Raw genomic sequence first — 27,739 nt, forward strand, 5'->3', positions numbered from 1 at the left:
TTCAATATTTTTCTTCCTATTGTGTGTGTAGTTGCATGATCTTTCAGACATTTGAAATATATTTGTTAACTGTACACTGTTATCTGGTAAATGTCCACACAGAACAAGTTATTAAATGCTGCCAAAATAGTCCACAATGTCATTGTCCAAAATTCAAACAAGCTCATAATTTTTGCTGTTTGCATGCGGAATCATATCAGCATGTAGTTCATTTAACCCACCCCGTCCAAAAAAATCTAGAGCTTGACCAATATGCATTTTAAAATGTAACTTAGACAATGCAAGGGAAAATGCCATTTTTGTGTACGCTTCTCAAAGGCACCCGATGGTCATTTAGACTCAGATATGTAATTTGTATTTATGAAAATTATTAACGGTCACCCCAAAAAATATTTACTGAACCATATTAATAGGGATATAAACTATTTATGTGCCATATTTTGTCTAGGTGTGCCCTGGAGGCTTCACATCTGGCTGGAGTCCCTCCGTAGAGCTCAGCAGCTGTCCCGAGACGAAGTCATCATCTTTCTCCTCACCGAATTCCGCTCCATAAGAAGTGAGGACTACACCCCCGAACTGGTGTCAGAGGGCATTCCGCTCATGTTCAACATGCTTGAAAACAGTAAGGTACACAGTGCAAGGAGATTCATCATCCTCCATTATTAAACGTTGATTATATGTTTGCTTTATCAATCTAACGGTCTGAATTCTATCTGCAGGACTATGTTATTACCAAAAAGCTGGCGTCTGTTCTTTCTCATTGCTACGGCTTTTCTGCTATTCCTGCCATCCCACCGAATGATGTCACACAGTCAACTCAACTTGGTACCACCGTACTGCAAAACTATTAGCACGATTTAACTAAGGATTAACATGTTGCCCTTGTCCACAGATATTCATTTCCTGAACAACCACGAGATGTCTGATGTAACGTTCATGGTGGATGGACGCCCATTCTTTGCTCATCGGGTGCTGTTGATGTCAGCTTCTGAACGGTCTGATTTGTCTGTTTGTCTGGGTTTTTTTTAGACGGCCACATGTCATCTTGTTTTTTAAAGTGTTCATTAATTCAGTTAATGTCATTCCAGAGTTACAGTGCGCAACATTTACATAGTATTTGATATATTTTCAAGATTTTGAGCATACAGTGAAGTATAAATTGTTATCGTTTTTCAACAATATAGGTGATATTGTAAAGTTAGTCCTGATTATGTAATACATACACGTGACAACCATTATATTCGGATGTTTGCAGGTAGATTTGCAAATTAAAATTATTTTTTAACTGAATCTAAGTATTGTAGAAACATTTGGAAGTTCTTATTTCTTTCAAATGATTTCTTTTGGTGCCATCTTTTCCTGGAATATATTAACTGGAATATTAACAGGAATATAGAAACGTTATGTATTGATTGTAAAATGTTTGCATTTTATTGAATCTACATTGCTTGATGATTTATGGATACTGAAAACTAACAATGGAAAATTTTGTCAAGCCAGGTTCCGACACATGCTGAGTAACTCCCTTGACGTCATCCACATCAGTCACATGACCTACAGCATTTTTCAGGTAGACAATCGTTTTTTTTTTTTTTTTTGTTTTTTTGTTTTTTACGTTTTTAATCATTGACTTTCTGTATTTGACTAGTCAGATGAAAGGCAGTCAAGTTGTGTGATTTCTTCCACAGACAATGATGAGATCTCTCTATTGTGGGGGAACAGAGGGAATGACAGTCTCACTTTCTGAAGCCATGAAGGTAGAGTTGCTGAATGTTTAGCCACTGCAGTGTTGCAAGTCCTCTCAACGGCCATGCAAAGTTATTTTCCAACGACACGAAGAAATTAGCAAAAAGTACCGGAATGCTGTATTCAGAGAACAAATCCCCCGACATCTCTTTTTTTTTTCCATCTCAGACCTTGATCAAAATAAAAGTGGAAGTGTTACATACTGTATCTTTAACTTTCTGTCAAATACATACATTCATGTTCAAGGGACATTTATTGCCTCAGTGAGAGGTACCCTGGATTTTTTTGTGCAATATAAATGTTTGCAGTTAGTGTAGATTTGGTTGGTGGATTTAGGAATCATGTGTTAAATATTGAGAAAACGATCCAACTAAAGATAAAAACTCAAATTTTTCAGAGCATATTACCTCAATCTCCAAGGCTGAAACGGATGAACCTTTTTTAAATTTCATGTCATTATCCACACCGCTTATCCTTTACACGGTCGTGGGATGGTGCTGGAGCCTATCCCAGCTGACTACAGGCGAAAGGCCCACTACACCCTGAACTGGTTGTCAGCCAGTTACAGGGCAGACATAGACACCGTCACTGTGTGGGAACCGAACCCACATTGCCCGCACACAAGTCAGGCGAATGTACCACTACACCATCAGTGACCCTTTTTCTTAAATTTAATTATTGTTTTTATAATTTATACTTTTTACTGTCTCATGCAATATCACTATTCAGTATATGAATCAAACCTAAGAGGGAATAATCTCGTCGATGTAGTTAAAAGAGAAGTTGTGGTAGAATTATTGCATTGGTCCATGCCACTGATGTCATTTCAATAACATTATGAAACAAATCAACAATTTTATTTCCCACTGTTAATTTTATGTAAACATCCATCCATCCATTATCTGTACCACTTCTCCTCAGCAGGGTCGCGGGGGGTGTTGGAACCTATTGTAAACATAATGTTTTTATTTTTTTGAAGCTGCTGCCTGCTGCCAGTTTCTTCCAGCTTACAGGTCTGCAGCGATGCTGTGAGATAAAGCTGTCACAAAGCCTGACTCTGGATAATGTTGTTGACATCTACCACACCAGCAAGGTACAAAGTCCTTTCAAGCACCAGTCTTTTATAAAGAATAGCTCTCATTGAGTGGGTCATTCTTCATAGAAGTTACCATATTATACAAAAATCCAACCATCCATGTATTTTCTGCCCCTTATGCATTGGTCAGTGTCAGGTTCGCCAATTTGACATATAGGGTTCATAACTGAAAGAAGAGAGGCACTCAACTCAAGTGGATACAGAGAGGTTCATAAAGATTATTTGGCAACTTCATCTCCCTTCTGTTCCTCGATGCTTTTCACACATTCCCTTTTATAACATCGAGGAATCAGATTACACTTCGAGAATTCAGATTACACTCAAGGGTGGTACAGTTCGTCTTCTCAAAAGCTGGTTTAGTCCGGTTTATCATTGGCGTGCCGCCAAGGGTCGCAGCTGACTTTGACGTCAACATCTTTTATCAGGACCCAGCACGATGTTGCTTGCTTCAGACTTCGATGCCAACTTATCAGGGCTCCTCACGATGTTGTTTACTTCATCCTCACTTCTGAAGAAGTGCCACCGCCCTGCCAATTGCAGACACCTCTCTGCAGTAAAGGTGTCTCCCTGTATCACCCCTCACACTGTAAACACTCAGCATAGTTCACTCAATTAAAACTGCAACATGTTATATGCGCTACATATTAAAATAAGATGCATCACGGCAAATGTATAATAACCTCTTAATATTATTCTAACAGTCAGATTGTAGGGGCAGCAGCGTGAGCAGGGAAGGTCACACTCCCCAGGCACTTTTTCCAGATCTTCCTGGTGAAACTCAAGGCTTTCCCAGGCCAGACTGGAGACATAATATCTCCATGTCCTGGGTCATCACTGAGGCCTCCAGCCGATGGACCATGTCTGGAATACCAGGAGGTATCTTTACCAGATGCACGAGTCACATCATTTGGCTCCTCACAATGCGGAGGAGCAGCTGCTCGACTCTGAGTCTCTGGTCTCTGTTTCCGATACTCCAGAAGCACTCCCCACAGAACTCCCAGAGGGATACAGATGAACGCATTCTCCAAGTCCACAAAACACATTTAGACTGGTTCGGCGAACTCCCATGCATCCTCGAGATCCCTGCCGAGATGGTAGAGCTGCTCCACTGTTCCATGTCAAGGACGAAAATCACACTGCTCCTCCTGAATCTGAAATTTGATCTCCCGTTGGACACCCCTGTCCAGCCAGGGACGGTGCTTACTGGGCCCGCCCACAGCCAACCATTAGGCCAGTGGAACACTTTTAAACCGTTTTACATAAAACAATGCATTTTATTGAAATTTTTGATTCTTCGCATTTTTGTGAAAACAAAATGACAATGCGCATTGAAAATATGGAATGTGGTCGGAAGGATGCGTTCCTCCCAATCACACCTTTCCTTGCCTCACTGTCATTGCCCATGTGAGCATTAAAGTACCCCAGCAAAACGCAAAACAGTGGATGACCTAGCAGAAGCACTCTCCAGCACCCTCTCCAAAGGTTCCCAAAATGATGGGTCCTCTGAATTGTTGTTTGGTGCATAGGCACAAAAAAACAGTCAGGACCCAGTCCTCTGACTCAAAGGCGAAGTGAGGCAAGCCCCTGGTCCACCGGAGTGAATCCCAAACACTGAACCAAGGTGTAAAAAGTATGCCCTACCTGCTCGGCTTCTTACACCGTTGGAAAAGAGTCTAATGCTGTCAAGAGGACTTGTACCAGAACCCAAGCTATGTTTGGTCAGGACTCATCCCCTTTCCTTGCCAGAGAGGTGACATTCCATGTACCCAGGGCCAGCTTCTGGAGCCAGGGATCAGACTCAGGTCTCTGCCTTCGGCTGGCGCCCAACATTCCAACTGACCCATATTGCCCCATTCACAGCTGGTGAGCAAATGAGGAGACACAAATTCCCATTTACAAAACTCATCACTGTGCAATTAGAGTTTAGAGGTGAAGGAGAAGATATTGGGTGACAAAATTCATTTGTGTACCCGTCTCAAGTCACTATCAATATAACGAATGTGTGTGTCTTCACAGCTCAACAGAGCAGCTGACCTGTACAGGTTTTGTGAAGGATTCTTCCTCAAGAACATGGAGCAGCTATTGAGCAGGGAGGACTTCCATCGCCTACTGCTCTGTGCGAGCGGTCAGGAGCAGTTCTGCATAAGGACAGACAAGTGGTCTGGTCTGGGACTCAACCAGAATCAGCCCAGCCTCCGTAAGAACCTGGAGGCAGCACTGATTAACAGACTTTACACACTTCATCCTACTTGTCAAGTGTAGAACCATCATGTTATTGAACATACAATATCGTATGGAAAACAGTAATACTGGAGTAATGATGCATGAGGTGATGCTGGAATCTTACTAGATTCTGCTTACGCTTGGGATGTATATTTCTCTTACTCTCTTCACAACTTTTTATCCAACCATTTAAAGTTGTTCCCTGTCGAGCTGGTCTTTTTCTTATGGAATAAAAATCCACCCATTCTCCGTACCGCTTATCCTAACTGCGGTTGCGGGTGTGCTGGAGCTTATCAAAGGAGAATTTGTCTTTGAGGCAGAGTACATCCTGGACTGGTCACCAGCTAGTCGCAGGAAACATACAGACAAACAATTATTCACACATGCGGATAATTTAAAGTGTTGATGAACCTACCATGAATATTCGTGGAAAGTGAGTAATAACCAAAATACGAGGAGAAAATCCACAATTTCCAGCCCAGATTTCAACCCACAACTTCAGAACTGTGAGGCGGATGTCCTAACCACTCGGCTACCATGTCGCCAATCAATTAAAATGTATTTAACGAAACCCACACGCAGATCACTCATTTGATGCTTGTGGAAATTGATGTAAGGTACACATTGGTCATACGTAAAGTGAATTTTAGCAGAAGGACTGACAGAAATTCCGACTGATTTTAGAAGCAATTTCTTTTTTCCACCTCAAGTCTAGTTTAAATCTGAATTTCACTAATTGGGGGGGTGATCAATTTTTTAGGCAACCACCACTGTACTTGAATTTATTGTCACATATTCATTACACTTTATCTTACACTTAATTGTAATGAATTGTTTTTCCAAATCCTTTCAATTAAGAAATAGGCCCACTGTATACTTTAAGGGTGAGTGGGCGCTCAATGTATTAAAAAGATTTCACATGAAACAAAATCCCTGCCACAGCACACAAACATACTGAACAATGAAAATGCTTTCTTATGAATGACTTGTATTTTTCCTTTCTAAATCTTCGTGAGACAGGTGCAGTGTCTTGATATTAAAGTAACACATTTTCAAAAATTGTGTTTTATTGATTGATCTGTACGTTGCTCTTCACCTTAACAGCAAGGAAGTCTACAATGGTCCTCACGAGATTAATTTAATTAGAGACTTGCGACTGATGAGTCTCTGTGAGGTAAAATAGAGTCGGGATTATTATTTGAAATATCAATGCAAATATTATGCAGCTGCACAATAATCAATCATTGACATGTCCACTCAAATCAAACAATTGCAATAAAAGCACAATCAACTCCAAAGTCAACAGATTTATTTCCTTTAGCACTGAAGTTGTTCACAGTCACATCACGAGGGAATACATTGCCAGTGGTGATCCTGCTCAGTTTTTATGCTCCGAGTCCATTTTGTGTGCTCTGGATTCCCAATGTAGAAAAAGAGGAAAGCGAACAGTGAAAGATATTGCTTTAAATGTCTTACTGATTAGCCACGCAGCTGAGTGTGCGATCTCGTCGCCAGCGAGGTCCTACGTGGAGAGACACAAGTAAGGAGGATGGATTTCATGGTAAACATCAACAAAGAAAGGTCAGGGAAAACGTATGAATAAATAAAAGAAAAGCTCATTAGCAACATAAGTTGAAAGAGAAAAGGGAACAGGAGAACAAGTCATACGACGACATGCAAAGAAAAGACAAATGCTGAACATGCAAACAACCTTAGGAGGTCAAAGCTAAGTAGGAATCCTCCTGGTCGTTTAAACAAGCTTGTAAGTAAACTTGTCTTATTTACAGGATGAGAGCTTAGTGAGATCTGAGTCATCATACACACTGACAAATAGCAACAAAGGGATTGTTCCTTTCAAAGAGCTACATCTACATTCTTAAATTAGGCTAAATCATTTCCCCAGACAAGGTTTCTTTCACCCAAAGTTAGAAAAAGAATGCACTCCCATAAACGATCTCTGCAGCCAAATAAGTTAACATGGCAAAAGCAAATAACATGACAAAAAATTGCTTCTACATAATTCATATAAATAAGAGAGAATAAATTAATAAAAGTACAAAAATAGACACAGTGGTTCAATCTTAATCCTGCAGTAGATAAAAACATTTAAATACAAGAGCTAAAAGTAAAAGTGCAAAAGGGAAACGAGATGTATTGTCTGTGAGGCCCGTTCACACCAGCTCAAGGCAAACAATACAATAGAATACCATATTCATTGATTTTAAAAAAAAATGTGGAAAACACACGAACAAAAGCCGAATGGTTCAGTAGTCGTTTGGTTTCGGAATTACTGATTTAAAAAAAAAAAGAAAAAAAAGAAAAATAATAGTTGCTATGCAAGAGCACATAAATAAATCGGCTGGTGAGTTGTAATGCAAATATTGTTTCACAGCTTTGACATCTGCAGAGATAGCGTTATTAAAATGCACAACAAACAGCCAAATTATTCATGTTTTCCTCAAATATCATCTTTGGAATGAAAAACTAAAAATGAGTAATTATTATTGTTTTGAGTTCCTGATGTGCCCAGGCCTTCACTACTCCGAACAGAATGTGTCCAAATAAATCTAAAACACGTCACAACAAGAGTGTATGTACCTACAAAACAACACTTAGTCTGTACAACAGAAAATCATTCATTTATGTATCATCCCCAACCCCACACTTTTGAAAGAAATTATCCAAATCTTAAAAATCCTGTCATCCACAAAGAACGAGATCTTGATAAAGACTCACAGCCCATAGAGTTGTCCATCTTGCCATAATTTGTGTGCAAGTCATTACATCCCGCATATTCCTTTTGTTCACATAGGTGTGTGCAGCAAGGAACTGAAGCAAAAATAAATTAGATGTGTGCGAATTGACAAACATCACTGTCTTAAGGCTATTTTTTGTTTCAAGGAAGAGTTTGGCCGAGTGGGGCGGGGGTGAAACAGACTGACAAAGGGCTTGAAGAAAGGAAAGTGGAGACAAGTGAGGGAGGGTGCTCAGTCTTTTCTGCAGACGCTCGTGGTGGCGGAGGGCCGCAAGCAGGCCGGCCGCTGTAGGCCGTTCTCAAGGAGGCGCCGAGGTTAATAGTTATTGTGGATGATCCCTGGTGGCAGAGACAAGTCAAGCTATCAAACACGGGAGAAGCACACAATCCTAGTGAACACACCCCGGGACAGAGAGTGTGACAGAAGGCAGAGCCAACAAAGCTACAGTACATTTGCTACAAAGTAATTGAAATAGCCATTCCCATTCTGCTGTATAAAATCCATAGGCAAAGACGAAGTAGTTGAGTTGTGTGTCCCATCTAAAGGGCAACGAAAGCAGCTCTCCATATTGTTTCATGACCTGACCTTCAACACCCCTTTTTCATCTAGACATGCACAGCTACTGCTCCTCAAGGTTGCTCTTGTGTCCTGCTGCTGGTGGTCATCTTTGTTTTGTCTTTGCCAGCGGGGCATTTCGAGTCATTGGGCGGGGGCTGGTGGGGCCTGCTGCCGGGAGCATGCTTGGCGGGGGAGCTAGACTCGGCGGGAGCACCGGGGGAGTGGGACGCTTGAGTGTTCTTGTCGTCTGAAAAAAGCTGTTTAATTACGTCAAAGAAGTTACTCAACGGGCTGCCTACACAGACGGATAAAGAAAAGAAAAAACAGAGAGAGAGAGAACAAAAAACAGATGAGCAATGGGGTTAACATGAGGAGAGGGATGAGAGGAAGAGTGGAGCGGGAGAAACTGAGACTCTTGCACATCTTAGAAGGACGTGTGGGTGTGTTGCGATATCATCTGCTCTGACTTGAAGCATCCTTACTTCTGTTTTTATTGCTTTTACAATTCACTTCGTTTCTCATAGTATCAGCCACTAATCTTATGGCTTGAATATTTGAAACTTCCCCAAAAAATATATTCCAAAATAGATCAAAAGACTTGATTCTGCAATTGGTTACATAATTGAGTCGAAAATACATGTATTACAAACTGCCCTCTGCTGCTAAATTTGCTAGTCAGTGTATGTAATGACATCCTTCGAGCTTTTTACTTTTGAAAGTTTTGAGCACAAAAGGAAATTCTGCACACAACAAAATCTGGACCATATTCAAGAAATGTATATTGCTGGGAATATTTTTAAGATACGTTCAGACCAAACGCGAGGTGAGTGTTTCTGCGATTCCATACGTAATTATTCCAGTTTGTGAGGTCAAGCGTGGATGGGCCGTGTAGTAAAAAAAATAAATAAATAAATAAAATTAAAAAAAAAATAATAATAATAAATAAAATAAAATATATATATATATATTTTTTTTTTCAATTTTATTTTTTGCAATGTTCCCATTAAACACATTTCCCAGTCAAATAAATATAAGGCGTTTATTTCACATTCAAGAAAATGTAAGAGGCTCCAGGTTAAACAACTGAACTTAACTTTTTTCTTCTTAAATCAAAAAACAAAAGGCCTAATTTTCCAAGTCAAACGGGTCAACATGTAAACAATCAATAGAAATGGCTTTCCAAATGAAAAACAAATTGAAACCGAGCTTTAACACTACCTTTACTTTAGTTTTTTGTTTTTTATGTTTCCCCAAAATCCATGATACTTTTAGTGAACATTAATTTGCACGCCGCTGGGCTGTAAACGAAAATGTAAAAATCAATTTTCTGCGCTCGAAGTTCGATGTTTTTGCGTGCTCTCACCACAGCGGATAACTTTGCGCAAAAGAGCGGTGCCTTGCTTCGTAGTGGCGCTGCGCATTGCAGCAATGCTTTCGGAGTATTTGATGCACACTGGTTTTAAACCAGCTGATGGTTTCTCCATTCATTCATCTTTAAAACAATACGCATCAACCTTGCTAACATAAAGAAGTGGCAGTACTCTGTGATGGTTTATGTTCTCGACCCGATGAAATGCTGTCGTTGTCTATCGCTGTGCGCGAATAAAGCAGCCACACCCCCGTACAAACTGTGCGGTCAAACTCCAGCGAGTAAAGCGACTCAGAATGCGCACCTCGTGTTTGGTGTGAACGTGGCATTGGATGACTTAGGGCAGATATATGAGTGACTGGGTCAAATAAATACGAAGGTTAGGAGTGCTTTCACGACTATATTTTGCTCTCCTTCATTCAACTGTCACACCAAGAGTTTGGTGTCTCTCGCAGAGGTAAAAATAATAAAAACTCCAGCTACTCCATACAACTACTGAGTGTGCACCCTGGGTTGCACTACTGAAAATATAAGGGAATGGTGTGCTGTCCTGTTTGTAGATTCAGAAGTGGTGGAGATGAAGGAACGAGTGTAGAAATGTTAATGTGTGCGCCGAGAGGGCGAAAACAAGGTTCAATTGCTCACGTGTTGACATTGCCATTAAAGTCCCAAACATGTTGATCGGGGCAAAACTGATGAATACATTTGTCAGTTGACACCACGCCAAACAAACAGCAATAAGGGAGATGATGAACTAGAATTTAATTACAAAATCCCAGTTTGAAAGTACCTCAAAACAGAAGTGAAGACACTGGGCAATAGCGAGCAGGCATGTAAATTCTGTAAACACTGGTGAGGGATGCAAGTCAAATTGATTGCAATGTTTGCATCGGAGTCTCATTTTCCTCTGCTGAGATGGAGAGCTAATTGGCACAGTGGAAGACAACTCATGACAGTGGCCCACTGAAGAACCACACAACCCATCGAGCTCTACAGCCGCCGGTCCAAATGACATGTTTAGAAATGTATCAATTCATGCACTCTTAGTTAATTCGGACTCATTCGAAATGTCTGGACATTGAGCCAAAAATAAAAACAGCGATTTGGAGCTCATAGAGAGAAAACACATTTGCATCAACTAGGGCATCAGCAAATATTTAGGTGCAGCAAGCTTGCAGAAGTCTCAGGAAAATGTATTCTGTGTTCCTATGGCCATTTTTCAGACTTTGACTTACACTTAAAGTTTGAGAGTATCTCTTTACATTGCGGTGGAATCGACAAATGAAGTAAAATGAAGTGAGAACGACGATTTAATAGGACAGGAGATTTGAAGCGTTACTCGTCAACAGCCGACCTAACGGCTGACAGAAAACTGCAGTTGTCGTTTTATTTATTTATTCAGTCATTCATCTATCCATTCTCATTCGTATTACAGTTATTACGTTGATTGTGTTTCATGTGCTATCCTATGCACATCACTTTGTTAAAGCTGCAGCAGTTTCTCTTTGCCATAGATATGTATTTCATTGCAGAAGTCTTCCAAAGCTCCTTTTAGCTTTCCACCTTGCTTCCATCACAACAACATCCATCCATTAAGACAAAGGCAGTTGGTAAGTGCAGTAACACAGTAAAAAGTACATAGAACATGCATCAATCCAGCCGACAAATAAATGCACATTTACTTATCATCTTAAGGTTAGTCTCCAAATGTTGCTCCATCTTGTCGCCCTGTTGTTGTGATTAACTTACCATGCTTACTCTCCAGAAACACAGTGACTTGCATTCATGATACGTCATGTTTTACCGTGGTGAATTTTTCAAATGGGAAGCAGATAAGGAGGGATGTACAACACAGTGTTAACGATTACCATGCAAGGTTTGCACAGGTACACGTATACTAGCGCGGATGCACTAACGCAACCTTTTTCGATTGACTTGAAATTGAACCAACCAGATTTTGAATACACCAATCATCAATGCTTTCTTGCACCACAGGAAGTCGTATTCTTTCTTTTATCAGATTAATGCCCATGTCAAATACATTTCTATTGTGTTCCTTGCTAGTTATGTTCTCAGGGGGCTACGTTTTGTTGCAATGTTGTTGTCGTCGTACTTCCTCAGGAATAATGAGTTTGAGGTGGGCTTTCTTGATAGCTGGTTACGACTGGTTTCATCAGCGCCTTTTTTCTACCAACTAGCCATGATGAATTTGATCTCCATCCTAAATAAATTATTCAGTCATCAATGTGAACTACAATCAACTTGAATTCATTTAAGAAGTGGGTCTGTTGGCAGCACACAATTAATTGTGATGAGGATGACCTGATCCGATCATGTAATTGGAAATCAGAGCCAATTGGGTGGTTTTTAGCTGAAAAGGTGAGTTTTCTTCATTTTCTGAAATTTTATACCAAACAATCCAGAGCTAGAATTATCTTGTCAAATGGCGCAGTAATTAATAACATATATATTATTCTTATAATTATTTATTTATTTTTTAATGAAAAAGAAAAAAAAATTTTCTTGTGTGTAAATTGTGTAAATTATTGCGTGTGTTGAAAATGTAATTTATGATTATAGTCTGGGTTTATTTATTTACTGGTCAAAATTATAATAGTTTTATTTAAAAAAAAATCTTATTTATACAAATATTGATCAAAGGTAGTGATCTCACACTATAGAGTCGAAACATTTAATATCGCCGGCACTATATAGTTAAATATCTTCATTACAGGTTAACTTTACCGGCTACAGTATGGTAGGACATTTTGCATTTTCCTCTCAAAGTGTCAAAATCATTATTAAATAAATAAATCCCTGATTTAAAAAAGAAAAAAAACTTTAAATGAACTGAAACTTAAGTAACACCTTATGCTACAAAGAATTAATATTACAAAGGAACTAATTACACTCACATGCAAGTAACATGTAATGTGTAATACATGACATTTGGGAAGTAACTTGCACAACACTGCTTGCAAATATGTGCCACTCTTCTCAGGACTGAAGTTAGTTTTCATTAACTATTATAACCTTGGTGAGGAAACTGTAAAATTCCATGTGGTCAAAGTGTTTCCTCTTGAAATGCATTGAATGGATTGTATATATTCATCACATTCATATGATCCGAGTTTCACTGAGTACAACACACATTACAGTTAACATGCTGCTATTTAAACTGCTATATCATTTGACAGACAGTCACAGGACATCCAGAACTATCGGCACACAGAGTCTTGCACAGCTGAAACTGCTCATGCCACTGTTTAGTGTGCCAAACTCCAAATGTAAAAAGTGTTTAATTTAACATGCAAGTCAGCCATTTCATCCGAGTGAGATCTGTGAAAAGCTGTTAATGATAACAAGCAAGTGCGCATGGACAAGACGAGTGACAAAAAGATTGATTGATTTGTAAGGTTCCACATCCACATGGTTGTGGGCTGAATTTGTATATGCATACAATTGCTGATAAAAGTTAATCTTTGACAAGAGCTAGTCACTCCTGTAAAGATGCAAAATGGACATTTTGGGACAGTCAGCATTCCTTTTGACATTCATATATTGTAATATGTAGGGATTAGCTATAGTCCCTTTTTGAACCAGTATTTTTCTTTTAATATATAAAGTCAATCCATATTCTGTTGATGAGTATTAGCATTTTTTTCCCTCCAGCTAAGCAGACTCTCATATGAACCATTGACGCATCAAATTATCGTCTACATCTCAGTATGAAATTCTCTATTAAGATTTTTGACATTTGCAAATAATATGTCACAGAAAAGGTTTTACTTTATAAGAATATTAGTTGTTGCATTTCACCCTTGCTTGGACCTGTCCGCCATTAATACATATGCGTCCTGATGGTGATGACAGAAATGTAAGCAACACACAGAAAGCGGTGTGATTCCAACATTTGGCTGGGTTGTTATTTTGCTTAGCCACCAGAGGGCACCATCATCAACTCAATAACCACAGAATGGGGAGAATGTTAGAGCGTCACACTCGACACAGAACGTCAAGTAATATTGTACTTTTCTTTTTTTTTTCCCTTTGACAAATCCATCTGTCCACAGGCAGCCCAAAACATTAGATCCAGTCAAAAATATGACTGCATACTAGAATTTCAGATTCTAGTGATCAGGTACCTATTACTTGCCTAAAAATAAAAGAATTCAAAGCCAATCATCAAGCATTTGCTTCTTCACATGCCTTTGTGTTTTCTTCTCAAAACAATTTCATTATAGTGGGGATGTAAGACCACTAACACATTTATAGCCTTGTGACTACCTCATGCTGAGCGTGTGTGTGTCGTGCAGGTCATGGTATGCTGGCGAGGACATGCATGTTGGGATGCTGTGCGCCAAAGCAGTGTTCTGAGGTGAACTGGTTGGGTTAAAGCTGAGTGTGGCTGTGATCAGTGGGAGGATGCCGAGCGAGGCAGGAGGGAGCTGCGCGGAAAAGGTTTGGGGGATAAAGGAGAATTTGGGGATGGGTGGCGAGTTTTACAACTTACCAGAGATCTGGGGCTGGATGCCTGACTGGTCATTGGAGCTAAGCAATTGGGCCTGAATAATCTCCACCACACGCTTGAAACGTCGGCTGGGACCTGATGAGAAAGGAAAATATTGTTAGGACGCTTGAAACGTCATAAAAGACACCCAGGGAGGAAAATGTGACACACTTGACTACGAGAACCGTCATTTTGACTGTTTTCAAAATTTAATGTGTGATTACTCTGCGTATATAGATTGACGATGTTCCTGCCCTCTTGACTTTTTCTAAATCTGTATAAATCCCATTTCCATTGTGCAATTTTATGGATTTAAACAATCCCAAATACAGTCAGTACTCCTTTAACTACAGCGTGCCTGTCAATTTGCCAGCTCTACATTGTGCTGGGACAGCATTGTCGGGTTTCCATAGCAACCACCAGCTGCATTGAGTAACGCTGCTGGTCACCATAATTAATACAATACAATACAATTTTATTTTTATAGCGCATTTCACAACAGATGGAACTGTAAAAAAACACTTTCCATCTGATGTAATATAAATTACATAAATACATTTACAATAACATTTTTCTTTTTTTTTTTAAATCTTATAGCGTAGAAGAAGCACGACACCTGCTTCAAAATATTGACGAGTTGATGAATTGTCTGCTGAAACACGAGTCAGAGTAAAAAAGTCCCTCTGCCTCCGCCAAGAGGAGTCACGTGTAGTAAAAAGTTAGATTTACTAATCATGACATTATGGCGGCGGCATGATAGCATGTTCTCCCCGTGCCTGTGTGGGTTTCCTCCGGGTTTACGCCGGTTTCCTCCCACATTCCAAAAACATGCATGGCAAGCCCGTTGGTATGAGTGTGAGCGCGGCTGGTTGTTGGTCTATGTGTGCCCTGCAATTGCCTGGCAACCAGATCAGGGTGTACCCCGTCTAATGCCCAAAGACAGCTGGGATAGGCTCCAGCACCCCCCGCGACCCTTGTGAGGAGAAGCGGCACAGATAATGGATGGATGGATGACATTATGGGCAGTAAGTCAGACAGACAAAATCTCAAAATGATGAGCTTATGTGGCGCTTGTTGACATAATTACACCATGGAAAAAAGGGTTGCGGGGTGCACGATAGCTACACGGGACAATAGGCACCCCATCAGAAGTTTTTCATTCATTTATACAACGTAATTTACATAAAAAGATATATTCACGACTGAATTAAAAAAATAAAACAAATACCGTCATAAGGCACTCGAGTAGCGAGTGATACTCATTTTAGTAGATGACGTCCTTTCCAGACCGCATTCCGTCAAAATGAATGCTCTGGTAGGTTTTATAGTGTCATAATCCTGGTAGTCCTTGTGCAGGCGTGGGCAAACTACGGCCACATGCGGCACATTAAACGTTTTAATCCGGCCCGCCAAACTTGAAACAAATTTAATGAATAAACCTTGTTAATGTTTTATTTTCTAAATACTGTGGTGTGTCAAGGACATATATTTTGTTGTAATGCTTTTGTTCATTTACATTTAAAATTAACTGTATTTTTTTCTCAGATGAGGTCAGGTTACCAAAACACTCCATCCATCTGCGCCTGGTCCGGCCCCTCTCTCAAATTTTAGAACCCATTGTGGGCCACCAATCAAAAAGTTTGCCCACCCCTGTCCTAGTGTGTAACCACTCTGGCTTTCTAATCCTATGAAAATTACATGTTTACATTCTTACTGGCTACTGAGATTATATATTTCAATGACAAATACATTGACTTTTTGGCGGGACTGCGGGAGGAAACAGGAGCCACTTACAATGCTCAATGTGGCTTTACACGGAGGGTGCCAACTTTCACGAAACATATCCTAGAGAGGGACCCTGGTTCAACAGCCTTTGGACACACAGCTATGGTATTGTTGAGCAAGCCACGAGGGCCGAAGTAGCCCCCTGCTCCAGTGTATACAAATAACAATGTGTGTTTTCTGTGTACAGTGCCATGATAGGTCAAATTTCTTGTAATAATAATAATAATAAAGATGATGATTCTTCTTCTATGTGTGTGGAGAGAGCATGTGTGTGGAGTTACAGGTTACCCCGTTATGCTGGACACTAACTGTTTACATTTCCATTAAGTGGACCCAATCAATTTACAAGAGCTGGTCTATTTGTTACAATAAAACTGTGTAGGATACAATAGAACAAACCGTTTTTTAATCGTTGCAGAACACTGAAAATATTAATTTACTATTTCCTATAAAAATATGGAATTATTATTGAATTAAAACACACTAGACTTGTTAGTATTTTCCAACACTGTGGACTGTATTCTTCTGTAGTAATATTTTGTCTATCGAATTAAAATACATTAACATAAATTGTAGGTAGTCAATATTTCTCATGATAAAGACAGGCCTCTCTAATATTGTTTTAGCACATTTGTGAACTAAATGTAGTTTCCTTAGAGGTATAATTTTTATGAGTGTAAAGTTCTTTGGGCATGAAGTACATTTAATGAAGAGTCACTGTGTAATAAAATAGTGGTGTGCAGTGCACTATGTAGTTGACCTGAGAGCAGTGTGAAGGTGACTGAATAGATGCCATTCTCCTTTGTGGCAGAGGTACTCTCTGAGTAAGTGATGTCCACCTGGAACTTCACAGGCTTCTGGAAAACTGTTGGACCGGCCGTGGACTTGTACTCAGCACGAAAGCTGGTCTGGGATATGACACTGTGGCTCAGACTGGGTATCTGAGGAGGAGAGGAGAGCATTTTCTGCATCAGTTGACACAGATGTGATGATAGCATGGAGCAAAAAGAAAGATGCCGAAGACAATGTTGCATTAAAACACACTGTGGCATTTTCCAGTGGCAGCAAGATGTGAGCAAGCGGACTCAACGTCATCCACATGATGCCGTGTTTTTGGGCTGTAAATATGCTACATAGGAAACGCATCCAAAAAAGCTGAAAACTCCAATTAGAGACATAGCTCACATCTGAGAGTTTTCCACGTTTTTCTCCAAACTTAAACCAACATGTCAAAGTACTGTACTGTATTTCAATATAGTTTTGTCTAGAGTTTGGTAATGTGATGACATTCTCAGTATGAATATATCTAGTATCTATGATCCATGTAAAAGCTCCCCTCCAAAAGTATCGGAACAGCCAATATCTCTATTTGTGCTGTAGACTATAATATTTTGTTTTTTGTTGCTTTGGTAAATGTTGTTTGAAGTTTTCAGTCTCAGAAAACTTCTGCCAGAGTTGTTGAGGCTTTTTTCTGTGCGTTTGGGCAAACTCCAGTTTGGTCTTCCTATTCCTCATTTGCATTTTCTAGTGTAGCCTCTGTACACTGGGCATGCACCTGTTCCAGTGATGGGGACATGCTTTGAAGATTACGGCACTGACGAACCGGGAAGGGACCTGCTCTGCCGAAGTCGTCTTCATGCAGCGCCTCTTCTGATTTCCTTATATTTCAGCACTTCGTTGAACTACTTGTTGGCCTGTTTACTATTTCTGTTCTTTCTTTTCTGTTCCCAATTCCCCGACTTGGGAATTAGGTGATGGTGATTCACTTGGAAGTGGCTGTTCTGAATTTACACCAACCAGGGTTCTCGGTTAACCGCTTCCCGATTGCCCGGGGCAAGTGAAATTTGGCCACGGGCAAGGTAAAACTTACCCGACCGGGCAAGCATTTTTTAAAGCAGACAAATATCTTTAATTTCGACGAAAACTGTGGTGTGATCTGTTTGTAGTCACTGTATGGTGATGATTTAACCCAGACACCCCCTTACGTTGTGGTATGGTCCATTGGCCTTATCGGGGGCAATGGACGGGCGCTACGGGGATCAGTTAGTTCAGTGAATGTCGAGTTAAAGAGGACGTCAATAAATCCCGCAGTATTGGAACTCGCTGTAGTTGCATCCTCATTTGAAGTTTGAAAAACACAACAAAAACCTACGATATTTCGGCCGAAAATTGACAGCCGGAGGTTTTCTTAATTCTGCGCATCTTTCTGCGCATGTTTACAAGTGGCGACGAGTTCTTTCAAATCCGAACATTTCGGATTCCTCTGACATGACTAAAATAGCTCGAATATTTTTAAGTAGACAATTCAGTTGTGAGTAAGGAAGGGAGTAATATTTGATTATTGGCTGTTAATTCATTAGCTCCATGATGTGACCTGACATAGTGTCAGTGACTGTGTTCTGTTTATGCTATGAAACTTATGGAGGGAGCACCACAGGCACTGGTCTTAAAGGAATACACAAATTTCCCACACTCATAATTTACTCATGTGATTCCTCAATTAATACGCTCTCCTGGACTTAAAATTGATAATCTGGATTGCTGTAATATCATTTTCCCAATTTAACATGTTAATTATTAAAACTACAATTAACATTTTCAATAACTGCACAGGATGATACATGCTGTTGTGAGTAGGGTTTCATGGTTGATGATGAAAACAAGATTAATTTATGTTTATCAGATTATATGTTTATTTACATTTGTGGCACACATTTTACAACCATAAACATTTTATTCTTAGTCTAGCTTTCACAGGATCAGTTCTACCTGCCAGCTGCCAGCTCCTTACGGACATATGCTTCATTGACTGTTTCTTAATGCCTGCAACGTCTGCAACATAGAACTCATGAAGGAATAACATAATCCTGGGTCAGCAGACACCTAATTAATGTGTTAATACATGATACATTTTTATATAAGCAACCCTTATGATTGTAACATATTTTTAATTCTTTCTAGGCAGGAACTGTCTGAACAAAAAATTCATGCAATTTGTAATTAGACACTTTGTCATACAAAAAGTCACTCAGGGTAAGGTAATTTAATCTTCGGGCAAGAGAAAAAAAATTGTCACTTGCCCAAGTTGGGCAAGTAATTTGGCCACTCGGGCAAGGCAAATTTTAGTGGCACTTGCCCTATGGGCAAGCAGTTTTTAAAGTTAACTTCGAACCCTGCCAACTGACCGGTACAAGATCGAAGGCTCATTCTCGGATATGCTGCCATGGATATTACGGCCCTGGATGAGGACCCACTCCACTGAAGTCATCTTCCTGCAGCACTTCATTCAATTGACTCTCACATTATCTCATCTACTATTGCATAGCATCATTGTATGTGTCAAATGTTGCCCAGTTGGCATCCATTGCAGCCTGGTCATCCTGGAAGGGGGATTCCCCCATCTGTGGTCCCTTCTCAAGGTTTCTCACTTTTCCCCTAATGAGGTTTTTTGAGTTTTTCTTTGCCCTCTTGGGGGTTAAGATCGGGGATCTCGATTGTGGTTATGTAACGCCCTTTGAGACTGTCTGTGATTAAGGGCTATACAAATAAAATTGACTTGACTTGACTTGACTACTATTGTTCAGGAATTCTTCTCCAAAAACAGATTGTTGTAACCTCTGTAGATTGTTGTTGTTGTTGTCTTCGTCACTAACAATTGTTTTGGGGTCTTCACGGGACACACATTCCTGACATCAGCAGTTGGTATTTTTACTTCACTGTTTTGGTCTTTCCATCTGTTACTTAGCAGATCTGTGGTTTCCTTTGGCATTCCACATAGTTGTATTGTGCTGAATGAGCTTCTCAACAGCTTCACCATTGCTCGTCTTTCAATCACAGACAACTTTATGGTTTTATCCTCTAACTAGTGGATTCAATCCAAATGTGTCATCTTAAGCAAATGTTCTGATATAAATACCCAGAAATAACAGCTGAACTGATGATCTGTGGTACTAATACTTTTCAGGAAGGTTGTGTTTTGGTATGACTGTGAGCGCGGATGGTTGTATTTGTGTGCCCTGCGATTGGCTGGCAACCAGTTCAGGTTTTACCCCGCCTACTGCTTGAAGTCGGCTGGGATACCCGCTAGGACACCTACGACCCTCGTGAGGAGAAGCGGCTAAGGTAATGGATGGATGTATCAAGAACAGACAAAGAAAGAGACTTACAGAGAGGAAAGCGTGGACAATGTCTGCCTTTATAGAGCTGAGAGGTTTGTCTTTGATCACAATGAAGATCTGCTCTTCCTTCTCCAGGTTGATGAAGTTACCAAACCATGACTTTTTTGCAAGTCTATAGAAAAATGAGACAGATGACATCAAAACTTCAACTTATAAAACAGGTATCATCAATAATCTTGTGCTTCTGCTGCTAAAACTCATGATTGAAACAACTATTTCATAAAAAATAAATTCCACAAATACAAAAAAAAAATACTTTCTCATGCAGTTATTCATACTGGAGAATCATAAAGTGTACAGCTGTGTTACTCACTCTGGAGAAGAGTCCGGGGTGAGACTGGACATGTCCTCCTGTGTGGGCACTGCACATACAAGAACTCGGTCAGGGGACAGTTTTGCGTGTGTGTGCGTGTGTGTGTGTGTTTGCGTTTATGTTTCAAGCTTTTTTCCTAAACACGATAAAAGGAAATTCAATTTCTTAATCAAAGGCCCTTGAGCTACTGTCTTGCTCTGTTGCACTGTGAAAAACATGTTCAGACTAAACCAACACATTGATTTATCTATCCGTTTTCTACACATCTTATCCTCATGTATGCTGGGGCGTATCCCAGCTGACTTAGGGAGAAAAGCAAGGCAACACCGTAACTGGCCTCCTACTCATCGCAGGGCGCATACAGAATAGACAGACAACAATTCATCTTCACAATATAGAGTCTTCATTGAACATCATGCATTTTTTTGGAAAGTGGGGAGAACCTAGAGAAACCCACTCAATATTGGGGAGAACATGCAAACTTTACGCAGGAAGGCCACAGCCCGGATTCAAATCCACACAGTGTGGAGCTGAAGTGCTGATTGTCTATCACGGCACTCAAGTGATTTAACACCCACAAATTTGTAGGGGAATAATATGCAGATCTGGGTAAATGTTTTTCTTTCTCAAAATAATACAAAAATATTGTTTATGGAGTGGAAAATAGCATAATTGTTTGAATTGCAACATAGGCCATGTAATCTGTTGTGTAGCCTACTATGTATGGCTATCACTGTGTTTAACGTATGGGAAACATTTATCGTTAGCTCAATTTTTTGCTTTTTTTGCCTCACAAAACTATTAGATGGATAACGTACTGTGAAGAGCATAGGGCACCCGAGTCAACCCTCCACTCCAACTTTACCTTGCATTTTCCTGCGATGGAAACGAGGAGAGCCCAGGAAGCTGTTCTTGATGGAGTTGAGGCGTGTCCTCCAGGGCATTCCCCCGATCGAGGGGCTGGGTGGAGGTGTTGGGCTAGGTGTGCCAGTTGGGCTGTCCTTTGGCGTGTGCACCGGGGTGCCTTTGGGAGTGGGGAGAGGGCTTCCTCTGGGGGAAGGATGGGGGGTAACCTGCGAGTTGGGGAAAGATTTGCCATTGTGGTCAGGGTGCAGGTGGTGGCGGCGCAGGGGTGACATAGGAGGCACAGGAGACAGAGGGATGGAGAGCTTTGGGGGTACATTAAGCGGAGGGTGGCGCCTCACATGGGGGCTGTTGGGGATGCAGGGTGTTAAAGGCTGGCTGGGTGTGGAGGGCTCAGACTTGGGGGTGGAGGCAGTTTGGGCTGTGGTGGGGAGTGGGTTAGACCTGGTAGTTAGCAGAGGCTTGACAGACACTTTGGGCTTGGCAGGGAGGGTCTGGGTGTGAGGGTGCATGAGGGGAGACCCTCTCTTGGGCTGGAAGGAGTTGGGTGTTCGAGCACCCACCCCGTTAAGGCGGACCTCAAGTGAGTGGGTGGGGCTGCAATTGGGGGACTGACACAGGTCTGGGGACTGGGGTGGGATGAAAAAACGCCGGTTGGGCTGTGGTTTGTCATGCACCGGTAAACATGACAAAAGAGTCAGCCAAGAGGAAGTGCAGCAGCCAGGGCATCACCATGGCCCAATAAAAGTTCATTCCCATGAATTAAATAGAAGGAAATTAAAAAAAGAAAAAGAAAAGAAAAAGCGTGTGGCAGATGGGTTGAGAAGTGGAGCAGGCAGGCAGGTGGCGACAGTGCAAGAAAGAAAGAAAAAAAACAGAACATGCGATTAGCAAAGTGATTATCAGCCAACCAGGAGGCAGCAGTGGAGCATTCGCGATGCATTCACAGCAGAGATGCACCGAGATCAAAACAGCTGACTTGAGTCTCTATCACTTCGACATACAACAACCAATATGTCATCATATACTCCAAGAACAATTGGGTCAAAATTTACCTAAACTGAGTCAAAAATGGACTAATCCAACTTTTTGGGTTAATTTTGTAACTCAAAAATCACAAAACAACCTAATTTTTGGGTTATTTTGTGGGGTCGTTATGACCCAACTTTGTGGGTTCAATGAATGACTCAGTCAGTTTCTTTCTTTCTTTTTTTTAAATAAAATTTTGGGTTTTTAGAGTGTAGGTCCTAATCATCATAGTCATCATTCCCCAAACCCCCTCAGGTCCAATACAGCAATCCAAGCCGGATATATCGGTGCATCCCTTAACCAATAGCAAGTGAACCATTTGAAAACTGATATATTTTAACCCTCCACCCAAGATAGCAGATTGCATGCATTGTTGTGCTATCGATAGACAAGGCTGTGGAATGAGTGAACAGCTCAAAATAGTGAAAATCCACAGGTGAACAAACTGCCTCAGTTCCGGTCCGACATAACCATCCAGTTTGTTCTTGTGGCAACATAATCAAACATGTGTGATAGCAACTTTAGCAAATATGATATTTCACAGAGTATATATCTGTGTATGTTAAAATATCATAAAACAGTCAGCCTTCTAAAAAAAAGCAAACAAAAAAAAAAACCTTTGTACCTGTGACATCCGCATGCACCATATACACATGTCAGCACGCACAATTGACAAGAGCAATTCAGTTGTTTGGTGCTGGGGCTGGGAAAGTGCTGCAATGACGAGCAAGCCACATAAAGTGAATCAGCCAGCGGCAGCTTTTACGCTAACAAAATTGAGTTTGCGGGGGTGAGTACCTCCAGCTCTGAGAGTCTCAAAAATCTCCAAAAGTACTAAGAAAAAGTACTCAGTACTATATAGTAAGAGGCAGATGTCATGCTAGTTGCCAGAAGCAAATTACATCATCATTACTTGCTGAAAGCAGGAGGCCTAGATTTCTCCAGCATGACAATCATGAGGACCTTACTTATCCTTTCTATCTCTCTCACCTGATGAAGGCAGATGGCCGCTTTATGCTGATGTTGCTTCTGTTTGAAGTTTTCTGGGAGGGGATTTTTTTTTGTATGTCTGTCACCAAAGTGCTTCCTCATGTGGGATTAATTTAGCGAAATATGCGTTGTATGAATGACACAGTTTGCGAGAAGTACAATATATAAAAACTCTTTGCTGTACTTCTATTGTGTCAAGTGAGGCCGAATAAAGTATGCTGCAGTCGACCTCAGCAAGCTCGTCCAGATTGTGTTCTTTCCACATAAAAATAAATTAATAATAACCACCATGACACAAGAAGACTATTTTTTGGACAACAGTTCACTGTGTGCCAAATAGCACATGAGTACTAGGACTATAAATGTGGCGCATTTTTCATTTCTGACAGTGAGTTATAACAGTAATTTTCTTCAGTATCAGTAACCCAAATTGGGAAGTCATGTTTCTATCAAAGTCAGCAATTCATTCTCAAGTCCACTCATTAGCCTCGAAGCATATATTTTCAACCATTGCACTGTGGATGTCTACAGAGTGTGTCCAATAAAAACAGGGAAACTAATTGTGTGAAATTAGTTTAAGCAAACAGTTTGTCTATTGTGGTGATTTAGAACAAGATCATGTTTTATGTCTGCTTTGAAATTAATGCAGAAATTCAGCTAATTCTAAAGTCTTCACACACTTTTTTTCTTGCAACTGCATATCCATCATTATCTGATCTACTCCTCCCCACTAGGGTCACGGGGGTACTGGAGCCTATCCCAGCTGTCTTCAGTCACCCTGAACTGGTTGCCAGCCAATCACAGGGCTCACACAGCCGAATAACCATACACACTCACAATCATACCTAGGGGCAATTTAAATTGATCAATCAACTTGCCCTGCATGTTTTTGGAATGTGGGAGGAAACTGGAGAAAAACCACGCAGGCACGGGGGCCGGAGCCGGAATAAACCTTGCACCTCGGAACAGTGAGGCCATCGTGTTAGCCAGTCTCAACCGTGCACCTTGCCAATCAAAAATGAAAACTGAAAATTGCTTCCTCTGAGTCACCGAACTGCACTGATCTCCAACGACTATAAATACATCTGCAAGCGTACAGAAAAAACTTCATAACCACAAATACACTCTCCTTGTTTTTTTTTCCATCACACACAATCTTGCTACAGGCTACAAATATGAACAAAAATAGTACACACGGAAACCTGCATTTGCTCTTTTTATAGGTTACAATGCTGTTATTTTAGGAAAAAAATAAACTTTGTTCAGATTACAAAATAAGATCAGACTGAACCTATGAGTTGTGGACAATTGGGATGTAATATCCCCTGCGATGTAATATCCAATCACCGTTGCGCTTTCACCCTCTCACAGTTATAAATGTATCTGGCTTCAATGTGCAGCGCAATGTAGTGGTAAAACATAAAAAATTGTCACTCACATGAGCTGAGGAGTTGAGTGACATCTGCAAATGCACTCCATCAAAAATAAAAAATCCAGTCTGGATTAATTTGGGTTCCACTGTAGCAGCACCGAAGCTGTGCGTGTCGCACCCCGGAAGCAGAGCGCAACCATCAGAGGGGCAACACTCAGCAACATGCTTTTGATGACGCAAAACTGCCCAACGCCACCTCGTTGTCATTTTTGACGGTCTGTCCCACCCATCCGGATGTGCAACTGCCAAGCTGATGACTCAGAAGTTTATATGGCATGGCATCAACTGTGAGCTCCATCAATGAGCCAAGAATTGCGTCTCCTGCGAGACCAGCAAAGTCAGCACTCACGTGGCATCTGATAATGGTTGATCTGCGCAACCATGACGATGTTTCGGCCACCTCCATGTTGACGTTGTGGGCCCACTGCCACAATCTGAAGGATATGAATAGCTTTTCACATCCACTTAATGGCCAGAGGCCGTGCCCATGACATGAGCCACTGTTTAAGACTGTGCCGAGGCTCGACTCAACAGCTGAATATCACATTTCAGCGTGCCGGATGATATCACCTCAGACCGGGGCCCAGGGTGCATTTCACAGCTATAGGGCCGCTCTTGGCCAACTGATGGTCACCAAGATTCATCATACTAGTGCCGACAACCCTGCTGCGAACGGCATGGTCGAACGTACTCATCGTACACTGGAAGCCGCTTTGATGGCCCAGTACGCTGGACCTGACTGCAAGGTCCAGCTACCATGGGTTCTCCTTGGCATGCGCACGACACTGAAGGAAGTATTCTACTTTTTACCAGAGGAAATAGTCTTCGGCGAGAGCATCGCCGTTCTATTAGAGTTCTTCCCGTCATCCCCCAAAATGGATGACGCCGCAGCCAACACTAACCACCTCTTTGTGCCGTCGGGAAGTATCGTCCAGTACTGCATAATACATAGACCAACAACCGCCCCGTACGGGTACCCAAGGTGCTGCAGGACATGTAAATACGTTTTTGTAAGGCTCCACACACATAAACCGCAGCTCACATGACTGTACCGTGGCCCTTACGTAGTCCAAGACTGGGCGGAGAAAGCAAATCACCTCGACTTGAACCGCTTTAAACCAGCCTACCTGGAGGGGCCTCAACCTGCACCAGTGACCACAACCCATCATGGACAGGCCATCCACTAGGGCTGGGCGATAAACCGAAAATTTACCGTTACCAAAGTGTATTACAATGTCGACATCATTTTGCCCATGTCGGTAAATTCGGTGTCTTAAAAAAAAAGAAAAAGAAAAAAAGTCTTTTTTGTCTGCGGCAATGTTCATGCCCCTTTAAGACGGCTGCAGCGCGTCTAGTCTTGTGACTACACCCATCTGAACAAGAAAGTAAACAGAAGACGCGTTCGTAGCTGGCGATTCAAATCCAGAAGCAGCTGACACGGCTGAAGACAAAGTAACGTGAGTTCGAATTGTTCCTGTCGCGCTTTTCCCGAAAAGAAATTCGACATCTGTCGTTTAGAAATGTTTTGGGTTCCATAAAGACGATGTTTGAGCAAAAGAACATGAACTACAAAGTGCGTTGTAAGCACCCGAAACAGCGCGTCCAAGCTTTTCTTTTTCACCAACCACAACACAACAATGCTGTTGACTTGGAGCTGGTGCAAAAAGTTCAAAGTGAGAAGCAAGGTTCGACAAGTGACAACAGCCCATAACGGAGGCGACATTTTCCTGATGACGCACACTTCCTTATTTGGCATTGGCATTCCATTGACATTTTTTTCATTTTATTTAGCATTTTGTTTACAAGCGACTAGCTCCTTTGCACATGGCATTGTTCATATTGTTTACAAGATACCTTTACACAAATCTACGCCTTTACAAATGGCATGACAGCATCTCGGCGCAATCTATTTCTAGAAAAATATTTTTTGAGATTTTTCTCTTGTTCTTTGTGACATTGTTCAAGTCATGCAAAGCAAGCTATTTGGAATGTTGATACAAATGATTTTTGAACTTTTAATTTTCATTGAAAGTAATGTGTACCAGTTGGTCAATTAAAAAAAACAGTTAATATGCATTTCCTGCATTTATTTTGATTTTGGTTCACGGGGTGAATTTATCGTGCATTTATCGTTACCGAGGTAAAATTACTCAATTAATCGCAATATTGATTTTAGGTCATATCGCCCAGCCCTACCTTCCACGCTCCCGAGCGCCTGTGCCGCTGAAGTATAAGTAACATGAGGAAACTTTATATAATAATAATTTAAAAAAAACTTTTTTTTTAAAGAAAGAAATGATTTTCATGATTTTCATCGGCTCCTTTTTTCTCTAACAGGGGAGTACTTGAAACAGCACCGAAGCTGTCCCTGTTGCACCCCCGGAAGCGGAGCGCAAACAGTGAACTTATCAGCAACAGGCAGACCAATGGGAGCGCACCGGGGGACGCGTGTCATCACACAACTGCTGTCATTCCGAGCAGACAACAAAGTCAGTTACAATACAACTCCCGACTCGATTACTTTGTCTCCCTAATACAAGGGGAGAGTGTATACTGTTATAGACTTTCTACTGCCGACGACACGTGTTACAGGCCGTGCCTCTTAAGATATAGTACACACAAAAAATAACCTAGGCAGTATTTCATTGCAGAATCTTTGCACGGTACTGTTCCGATTATCCGTTTACATGCTCCATTACGTTACTCAGATCAGCCGCGTTACAGCCTGTGTGGCATGCTGAGATTGATGTAATTTATTAAAATGGAGATCACTCGTCAAGAAATGTTAATCATAACTACTCTGTAAACAAATACAGTGCAGCTAGCCTTTGGCTAACGGACATCATAGCTAGCAAACCCAAAACAGGAATTCTGCTGGCTTCAGTACACT

General features: G+C 41.0%; 2 protein-coding genes across 6 annotated transcripts in view; one reads left to right on the forward strand and one right to left on the reverse strand.

Annotated features, from left to right (window-relative positions):
• LOC148336014 (ankyrin repeat and BTB/POZ domain-containing protein 2-like) overlaps window positions 1–5,104 on the forward strand; it is a 29,863-nt gene extending 24,759 nt beyond the window's left edge. The window contains exons 11-17 of the mRNA XM_088296002.1: window positions 449–627; window positions 720–825; window positions 893–995; window positions 1,501–1,570; window positions 1,689–1,757; window positions 2,726–2,839; window positions 4,859–5,104. Coding sequence (XP_088152128.1) covers window positions 449–627; window positions 720–825; window positions 893–995; window positions 1,501–1,570; window positions 1,689–1,757; window positions 2,726–2,839; window positions 4,859–5,104 — 887 coding nt within the window. The remainder of the gene's footprint in view (window positions 1–448; window positions 628–719; window positions 826–892; window positions 996–1,500; window positions 1,571–1,688; window positions 1,758–2,725; window positions 2,840–4,858) is intronic.
• Window positions 5,105–6,357: 1,253 nt separating this feature from the next.
• LOC148336015 (serine/threonine-protein kinase BRSK2-like) overlaps window positions 6,358–27,739 on the reverse strand; it is a 119,144-nt gene continuing 97,762 nt past the window's right edge. For 2 of the 5 annotated variants that reach the window (XM_088295718.1, XM_088295717.1), the window contains exons 14-19: window positions 21,400–21,607; window positions 20,535–20,583; window positions 20,210–20,333; window positions 16,804–16,984; window positions 14,262–14,354; window positions 6,358–8,674 (exon numbers count right to left, since the gene is read on the reverse strand). In XM_088295718.1, coding sequence (XP_088151844.1) covers window positions 8,451–8,674; window positions 14,262–14,354; window positions 16,804–16,984; window positions 20,210–20,333; window positions 20,535–20,583; window positions 21,400–21,607 — 879 coding nt within the window. In that variant the 3' untranslated portion in view covers window positions 6,358–8,450. Of the gene's footprint in view, window positions 8,675–14,261; window positions 14,355–16,803; window positions 16,985–20,209; window positions 20,334–20,534; window positions 20,584–21,399; window positions 22,058–27,739 lie in introns of all 5 variants that reach the window. The other 3 variants (XM_088295715.1, XM_088295714.1, XM_088295716.1) reach the window with 2 other exon arrangements.

The sequence above is a fragment of the Idiotropiscis lumnitzeri genome, chromosome 5 (assembly GCF_059441095.1).
Source record: "Idiotropiscis lumnitzeri isolate Australia: NSW breed Sydney's pygmy pipehorse chromosome 5, RoL_Ilum_1.0, whole genome shotgun sequence".
Lineage (NCBI taxonomy): Eukaryota > Metazoa > Chordata > Actinopteri > Syngnathiformes > Syngnathidae > Idiotropiscis > Idiotropiscis lumnitzeri.